Source organism: Psittacula echo (assembly GCF_963264785.1).
Source record: "Psittacula echo genome assembly, chromosome: 3".
Taxonomy (NCBI): Eukaryota; Metazoa; Chordata; class Aves; order Psittaciformes; family Psittacidae; genus Psittacula; species Psittacula echo.
In genome coordinates, this window is record NC_137736.1 from 125,918,021 (window position 1) to 125,927,596 (window position 9,576).

Here is a 9,576-nt window from a genome sequence, read left to right on the forward strand (position 1 = left end):
AATCATTCACGTTCCACTTGAAGGGAGTAAGTTTTCACAGCAAATGCCCAATTCATTAGGAAGGGTTTGATATCTCATTTACGCTGGCTGGTAGCTATATGAGCAGAGTAGATACTTTAACGGCAGGGAGAAGCATTAGATATTCCCCCCATCTCCCCTTCTGTATCTATCCAGTTCAGACAACTTGCATCTCTTTAAACACAGGATTAGGAGATGGATGATGTAAAAACACCATCTCCAGAACAGCAACAGCGGCGCAGCAACTCCAATGATGCTGCTGCTTTCCAGTGAGCATCATCAACTGCCCCCTAGGCCACAACAAAGCCACTGCCTTCACCTCCCATACCACACACCAACCAGGGCATCTGCATGAAACACTGATTTAAACCATAAAGGGCAATTTGGTTTTCAATCGCCATTACAGCAGCTCTCCAATATTTCCTGCTACGTGAGTACCACTGATGCTTAAATGATGCTGCCTGCAGAAAGGACAGATGCATCTGGCTCTGGGCATTGCTGTATTTCCCCACTGCTTTCACATGTTTTAGTAGTCTCCGTCTCTTTGCTGTGACCACAACGTGCCCATAAAAGAACATGTTTTGATATCTCGACAGCAACAGACACATGCCATAACACTACCTAGAACATTTATCATGTACCAGTTATACTGGTGTCATCACCCTCTACCACTCAGCACCGGTACTGTGAGCAGAGACTAGAGGTAGCTCTGCTCCTCACTGGGTTGCTTTAACTGCTCTGTTCCATCACTTGTCTAGTGGTAAGAAGTGGTAGAGGGATGGATGAATCAACTGAAGTATCTTCTGCCTTAAACACATCTGGTCAACGGACTAAGACAGGAGGCAATAGATCCATCAAGCCTTTTCTTCTCCAAGTACTAAAATTGTCATGGAAACACTTCCATAGTCATAAACATCCAAGAAGGAATACGGAGATAAAAGCCTACATTATCAGGGTGAGCATATCCATGTAAAGCAGAGCACCTGAGGTCACTTTTGGATGCTGTTTTGGCAGCAGCCACAGCTTCCAAGTCTCAGCTTAGCTTTCCCAGCACAGAGCACAAAGCAGCAAGCTGCAGTTTCCCATCTCCTCCATCAGCCACCTCTGGAAACCATCAAGCTCTGAGCCCTCTCCCCCTCCACAAGCTCACTCCAGTAACGGTTCAGAAGCCAGTGCCCTCATATTCAGCTATCTGAGCCTTTAGCTCCTTCCTAGAGCAACGCTTATCTTCAACAGCTTCAAAACACCCACCCTATCTACTCTCCGCCTTTCTTCTTCCCCAGGCTGAGCGCGGCAAGGTTGAAGTCATCTCCTTCCAAACACTGTCTAGGAAAGGCTTGGCTACACCCCCTGATAACGTGCAGTGGGTTTCCTGGGAAGCACAGGCAGCCTACACTTCTGTCTGGAAACTGAAGATAAAGGGAGGAGGGTGGTGGGGAATACAAGAGCCGCCTCCTCAGGCTGCTGCTGCTGGAATAAAGACAAAAGAAACATGGATGTATCCGGAATATCACTAACAAGACAAGTCCAGCTTTGTCCTGGCTTGTCTGCGGATCTTTAAAGGGTCTGAAGGTCCCATGTATCCCTATATCCTTCTCCAAACTGTAGGTGACATTCTGCTTTTCTTCCCCCATCCCCTCCTCAGTAGCCCAAAGCCTCTTTTTCCTGCACTTGGCCAACAGATCTACTTGCCTACACAGACTACAGACACCAATTATTCAGGCCTGGTTTAAGCTGTTAATTCCAGGTTGGTTTTCACTGAGACCCAAGATGAAACTGGGGGTGGTGAAGATCCATCCCTGCAATCTCCTTTTGATTCGCTATTCTGAACTTGGAGCTTCATGGGCCTCACACTGGAGCAGCTTGCTCCAAGCCCCTGTGTCCAACCTGGCCTTGAACACTGCCAGGGATGGGGCAGCCACAGCTTCTCTGGGCACCCTGGGCCAGCGCCTCAGCACCCTCACAGTAAAGAGCTTCTTCCTTATCTCCAACCTGAACTTGTTGCTGAACCCTGTTTCAGTTTGAACCTGTTACCCCTTGTCCTGTCACTACAGTCCCTCATGAAGGGTCTCTTTCCAGCATCCTTGTAGTCCCCTTCAGACACTGGAAGCTGCTCTGAGGTCTCCACGCAGCTTCTCTTCTCCAGGCTCAACAGCCCCAACTTTCTCAGCCTGGCTCCACACAGGAGCTGCTCCAGCCCCTGCTCATCCTCGTGGCCTCCTCTGGACTTGCTCCAACAGCTCCAGGTCCTTCTTATGCTGAGGACACCAGAACTGCACACAGCGCTGCAAGTAAGTAGGTTTCTTTAGCAAACAACCTACTGACATCAGTAACACTGAGCTCACCTTTCCCGATTACACTTTAGGGCAACACAATGCACGCAGTTGCTTCAAGGAGAACAGGAAAAGCAGCATTTGCTGTATCCTCCTGTAAGGGTGCAAGAGCAAACAGGAAGCAGGATGATGGGGATAGAGTTTTTCACCCAGAGGATTAGTGAAACACATGAACAAAAGCAGTTGGAGGGAGCACATCTGGCAGCTCTAGCAAGGAAATGCCACACTCGGAATGAAACCCTGGAGGCCCATGATGCTGGAAAAGCCACAAGGCACCTTTGTGTCTGTAAGGGGGGCTGGTCTGGCCGTTTACCACAGGGAGCTTGCACATGGATTGCTTCAAAGGTTCTGGATAAAGTGGTCATGACAAAGCATTAGAAACTCTGTGGGCTACTGCTATAGGAGCTACTCAATCACCTATAGAAAGGTCAGCCCTGCCCAGCGGCTGCTTATAATATTACCCAGAGCATGAAGAAGCAGGCAGACAAGTTAAAGCTGCAAGAACACGACTGAAACCCACCAAGTTAAATGCAGTCCCTGATGGCATTGACCACGGTGCCATAGGAGATACTGTTCCCAGCTCCTCACCTCCAAACCAATGGTCAAGAGACAGTGCCATCAGGAAACCTCTAAGTGCATTTGCATGTACCGAGGAGAAGCGCCTGTGTTAGGATGACTCCTGGGATCCCAAACTCATCAGTGGTGGCCACCACCAAGTCATCTCGACAGCTTGATTTCTGTGCCTCAGTTTACCCAGTTATAGGAAGAAAACCAACAAGGTGGGGGTTGGAATTGGGTGATCTTAAGGTCCTTTCCAACCCTAACTATTCTCTGATTCTCTGCCACTTCACACGCTGCAAGGTAAATATGGGAGGCTGCGCTGATCACAGGCTTTTGTAAGTCACCAGCAGCAGCCCCATCTATTAACACTGGAGCATCAAAAGGAGTGTGGCCGGCACATCGAGGCAGGGCACCTCCCTCTAGTGAGACACCCTCCCCGCTCCAGTACCTTCAGTCATCTGGGATCCAAACCTGACAGTTTTCTTCCCAGGGAAGTGGTGGAATCACCATCCTTAGAAGTGTTCACACACCGTGTAGATGAGGCCCTCAGTGCCATGGGTTAGTGGTGGCCTTGGCAGTGCTGGAGTAAAGGTCGGACTTGATCTTAAAGGTCTTTTCCAACCTGGTTGATTCTATTATTCTGGGTTTATTTCCAGGTGATGATGGCCCTTCCTACCATAGGTAACCAAAGCAGGCACCTATCCTAGAATCATAGAATAGTTGCGGTTGGAAAGGACCTTAAGATCATCCAGTTCCAACACCCCTGCCATGGGCAGGGACACCTCACACTAAACCATGGCACCCAAGGCTCTGTCCAACCTGGCCTTGAACACCGCCAGGGATGGAGCATTCACAACCTCCCTGGGCAACCCATTCCAGTGCCTCAGCACCCTCACAGTAAAGAATTTCTTCCTTAGATCCAATCTAAACTTCCCCTGTTTCAGTTTGAACCCATCACCCCTTGTCCTGTCACTGCAGTCCCTGATGAAGAGTCCATCCCCAGCATCCTTGTAGCCCCCTTCAGACACTGGAAGCTGCTCCGAGGTCTCCACGCAGCTTCTCTTCTCCAGGCTCAACAGCCCCAACTTTCTCAGCCTGTCTTCATACAGGAGGTGCTCCAGTCCCCTGAGCACCTATCCTGGCCTGTTCTTGGCAATTTTATGGAGGAAAAAGGTACTTTTGTAGAGATGGAAAGCTTCCAAGGGAAGTGGGGGAGACAAAAAGAGATCCCAGTTACACTTTGTCTGCCTCAACCTGTATCTCAGAAGGGTTTATGCTGGGAACACAGCAGCAGCCATGCCTTTCATTAAGCAGAGAACCCAAGTCCTTGGTAAATGGTGATAGTATTTTATCCTATATGGCAGGGAACTGAATAAGATAAAGATCCCAAGAGTTTCCAGTACCCAGTAACCGCAAAATCCCAACAGCCAGAGAGCCAATAGACAGAGATGGATAGAGAAAAAACATCATTCCAATTTTCCTCTGTACAACATCTCTTTCCCCACTCCCACCCAGGCTGATTTCCCAGGTGGGATATTTACTGTGTACAGACAACATGGTTTGGGAAGCAATAAAAGGAAACCCCTGCAGTAAGAACTAGCTGATAGATTCAACTTCATGTTTATATAATGCAACCCATCAACATCTCTCACGTGGATACCGATCCTGCAGCATCTCTGGATGGAGATCTCCACAAGAGGCTGCAGCCAGCCCTTGGACTCTACCCTTGGGGCAAGAGCTCTTGTGTGTGTTGCAATCCCCAGCAGCAGCTCATTCGGGGTGAGGCACGCAAGCTGTGCACGGAGCACTGTGCTTATACACTGCAATTAGCAGTGCTGTGCTTTAATTGCTGCCAATCCATCAACAGGATCTGGGAGATGCCTTGGAAGCTGCCACCCGCACTTCATTTAGACCATTAACAGCACATATGGCAACTACATGCCAAAGCTGATTGTCCCTCAGTTTGTGTTCAGGGCAATAAGGCTCTGTTAAGATGAGGCACTGATTTCATCACAACTTCTTTGGTTGAATACTTGTAGTTAGGTCAGGAATTGCTTCCTCATACCAGCTACAGAGATTATAATGGTTTGAACCTCAGCAAGACCACTTCTTTTTTATATGCCTTTCATTAAAACACAAGAAACCCAAATAAACCACATTGAAGATTTTAAAAACATGGGATTCCTGCCATTAAAGCTGAAAGCACCCAATAGACAAAGGAATTCTGCAGCTCTCCAAATGTAAAGAGGAGGCCAAGCGTGCAGGTTGGGTGCCTTCCCCCCCCCTTCATCCTCAAAAGGAGAGTGGAAAACCAAAGATAATTACAATTCTAGCAAGCATCCTCCTGAAGAAACTGAGAGCTCAAGCTTACAATTACAATTCTCATTGTCATGGAACTTTTAACGCGCAGTAGAAAGCCTGACCTGCATATATTTGGGGGGGAAAGGAAAGGAATCATTAAAACTGGCTGTTGAGCTGCAGCACAATTCAGAAAACAAGCATTCACATACAGGTTTCAAGGATGCAAAGTTGGCTCAAACCCCAAGTTTAGGGGAAAGCCTTTTGTTGTAGAAAGTCTGCTCTTTTAAACAGAAAGCAGACAACCACACTGTATCCTACGATAACAAAAGTTGCTCTTTGAATGCATGCCATGCTCTGATAATTAAACTGTAGAAACATAACATCTACATGCCTTAGTCATAGAATCATAGAATGGTTTGGGTTGGAAAGGACCTTAAAGCTCACCCAGTTCCAACCCCCTGCCATGGGCAGGGACACTTCACACTAGAGCAGGTTACCCCCAGCTCCATCCAACCTGGCCTTGAACACTGCCAGGGATGGAGCATTTACCACTTCTTCGGGCAACGTGTTCCTTCCTTCTCAGGTAACTCTGGTTTTTGCAAGCCTTAAACCTCTCAGATGCCATATCCCCTTTTTATGGTAACCATGCACAGGAAAATATGTATTACACTACAATTGCCTCTACTCCTGGCTTGCAGTGGCTGAGTTACTATAAGGTCAGATACAGGGTAATACAACAGGTATTATCAACACGCCACTGCCTTTGTGTAAAGCAAATAGGCATCTAAGTTATAGAACGCTATTTTCCTCTTTTATCCTTCAAAGACATACCCAAGTGCTGTGGCTGGATATACATCAGCTGGAGACAATTAGCATATGTTAAACTTCCTATCTCCATCCAGTACTTGGGATCTTGGCAAGTGTTCTCACACGTTCCATAAGTCCTCTGATGCAGAGCAGAGGTCACTAAACACCTATGCTGGAAGCACCCTGTATGTTGGGGTATGCCCATCGATGCTTCAGAGCTTCAGTCAATGGCAGAGATTGGAGTTTGCAGGACAAGTGGTCCTGAATGAGTGATACCCATGAAACCCTCTCCCACCACAGAGAGGTAAAGGGATGCCAAATCCTGATTGGTAGCCCATAGAAGTTACCTGCTTGTTCAAACAGCCAAGGGCTATTTTGCAACAAAATTTAAATAATAATTAAAAAATAATCAAAAATTAAACCCCAAAATCAATAAAAATAAAAAAATCTAAAGAATTTCAAATTAATTGAATAAAAATTAAATTTAAAGTTAAAATCTAAGAAACTGAAAATAAGAAAAAGGTCTCTCACTCATCTTACACATACTCTAGAGTTCCCACCCATGCTCTGCAGTACTCAAGCACATGCAAATAGACATGCCTAGAGGACAATAAGCCTTCTTTTGCACCTTTCCCCTCCAAATACAGCACTAGAATCCCTCAGTCCATCACCAACACCTCAAGGCACTTTATTGACAGCAAGATGGGAAGAGATTCTTCATACCTTGGTTTTGCACAGCTTGGAGCTAATTATAGACTTTGTTCTCTTGCTCCTGCAAACAGCTTTTATCTCCATTTATCTGCTCAACAAAGTGGACATTGAGGCCTCGCAGCCTTAAATAGGCAAACTCGGAGACTACACATATTTTTAAGCCTAGATCAGGCACCTTTAGACACACAAATTATTTTAACATTAGAAAAACAACTGGCATTCTAAGCACAAGTGGAAGGCTGCCACTGGTGAAATAAATCACTACAAGCGGAGGCAGCTTTCATGGACACATTAAGTCAATGGTAATTTTACTATGGATTTTTATCTAAGAAGCACAGTGTTCTGGTTCATAAGGCATATTGGACTGGGCATTTTGAGTATTGAACTTAGTACAGGCACAGATGCCAAGACATTACGTCCCACTGTTTTCCTGACAAAGTCTTTAAAACCCACTTATTCCCTCCGTTACGGCTGTACGCGGGTGTTTGCTCAAAGGAAACTTCCTCTGGCTCCAAAGTGGACACAGACTGAGCTGGCCAGACTGGAAGCAGACGAAAACCAGCACAAACACTTCTGCTTTACAAAAGGAAACCTGTTTTACGCTGCGCAAACACAAGCCATGACTCCTCAATCCACACGGGAGCTCCCGGCCAAGCTGCGCCACCAGCAATCGATGCAATTCAGAACCAGGAGCGTTTCTGGCATGGGATCTGCTGCCTAGAAATGTTTTCTCCTTAACAGCCTCTTTCCCAAAGGAAAAGCACTTCGCAGACAGGAAGATCTCTGGTTATAGGCTTAGAAACGACGCAGAGAAGCTGTCAGTGGAGCAAAACTAACCCTCAAAATCAATGAAGAGATCTCTGGAAGCATTGCTAGAAGAAAGGAGATAAGTTTTGGCTTTAGGGTGGTTTTCTCCTTCTTTAAGTAATAAAACAGATGGGTGCAAGTGTTCAAGGCCAGGTTGGTTGGGGCTTGGAGCATCCTGCTCTAGTGGAAGGTGTCCTTGCCCATTGCAGGGAGTTGGAGCTGGATGAGCTTTAAGGTCCCTTCCAACCCAAACCATTTCATGATTATATGAACAAGAGAACACAGAACAGTAAAACGCAACCATTACCCAAAAGATGAAACAGGGCAGCTTTGACAGTGTATTTTTCATGCCTCTTCCTATAAACACATCAGGTCTCATGAAACCCCATCTCACAGCCTCAAGCCAGAGGGAAGGTGCAAGCCCAGCCCCACCGTCCAAATTCCCTCTACCAGATCTCATGAAAACTGCATTTATCCAGAGGAGGGGAGAGCCAGCTCTAACATCTCCCCCATTTGCCCCTAGCAAATTCTCACCTCCTTCTGCCTTTCCCTACCTACAAAACTCATTTTCATACGCAGCTAGAGGCACTGCAGCAATGCAGGTCCTACATATTCAAAGAAACTGCAAGCACATCAGTAAGATACAAGCAAAAGAGAAGTCACTCCCAGTACCAAAAGGAAAACATGGACAAATGCAACCACACCACTCAATCCCTTTGATCACCATGCCCATCATCAACCACATGGTGATGGTCTCTCATAGACCTCCATCCATTTACCCAATGATTTCCACGGTCTATACAAGCCAAGCAATCCAATATCCACAGCTTTCAACCAAGGCTGAAACCCATCCACAACCCAAAGTCACCAAGAAGAGGTGATGTGGTCACATCAACATCACCTACCCACCTTGGTGGTGTCATCATGTGACCGCTGGTACCGTTTCCAGCGGCAGCCGTAGATCCCGGTCAGACAGGACAAACATAGCTGTGGCTCGTAGTACTGCAGTGGCTGGTGTTTAACCATGCTCCTTCCAGCCCCTCAGGAGCGGGCTATCAGAAATCCATCAGGTCCTGGGAGCGCCCTGCAAGAGGAGAAAATAAAAGAGGGTAAAAACGGAGGGGATTTAAGATGCTTAAAGTCATATTTCAATGCATTGAAAAGCAGTTTAATAATTAACCATGGCCTCTGGCTATTGAATGAGCATCACGTCTATTGCCAGTCCTGTCACCATTTCTGGTTTGTTACTCAACAAGAGGAGAACCATAGAATCCCAGACTGGTTTGGGTTGGAATGGACCTTAGGATCATCCAGTTCCAAACCCCCTGCCATGGGCACGGACATCTCACACTAAACCATGGCACCCAAGGCTCTGTCCAACCTGGCCTTGAACACTGCCAGGGATGGAGCATTCACAACCTCCCTGGGCAACCCATTCCAGTGCCTCAGCACCCTCACAGTAAAGAATTTCTTCATTATATCCAACCTGAACTTCCCTTGTTTCAGTTTGAACCCGTTACCCCTTGTCCTGTCACTACAGTCCCTGATGAAGAGTCCATCCCCAGCATCCTTGTAGCCCCCTTCAGACACTGGAAGCTGCTCTGAGGTCTCCACGCAGCTTCTCTTCTCCAGGCTCAACAGCCCCAATGTTCTCAAGCCTGTCTCACCTCACAGGTTTTATCTCCTTGTGCCGTTTCTCCTACAGCACTAAAAGGAAATGGATTCACAGGAGGTATCAGTGGGAAAAGCCACACCGGGACAAGAGCAGTAGGCCGATAATCTGCAGCCCAGATGATTAGATTTTTATGAGTGATTGAAATGTAAAGAACCAGAGCTCCTGCAAGCACAACCTGAAAATGGATTTAGAGACTTCTGCAAAGCCAAAACGCAGCCCAGCTGAATGAGTTCATCTTGAGCATCCTACGAAGCCTGCAAAACAGTCCCAGATGATGAACTCGCACTCCTGTGCACGCTGGAAAAGGCAGATATTCCCTTCTCCCTTCACAAGCATCTCAAATAAGCACTCACAGGGATGCAG

General features: G+C 46.9%; 1 protein-coding gene across 1 annotated transcript in view; it reads right to left on the reverse strand.

Annotated features, from left to right (window-relative positions):
* The window catches only part of GDPD5 (glycerophosphodiester phosphodiesterase domain containing 5), a gene marked incomplete at its 3' end in the record, with an annotated part of 116,627 nt that extends 108,053 nt beyond the window's left edge, over window positions 1-8,574 (reverse strand). The window contains exon 1 of the mRNA XM_080612895.1: window positions 8,448-8,574. Coding sequence (XP_080469021.1) covers window positions 8,448-8,564 — 117 coding nt within the window. The 5' untranslated portion in view covers window positions 8,565-8,574. The remainder of the gene's footprint in view (window positions 1-8,447) is intronic.
* Between the last annotated feature and the right edge of the window lie 1,002 nt (window positions 8,575-9,576).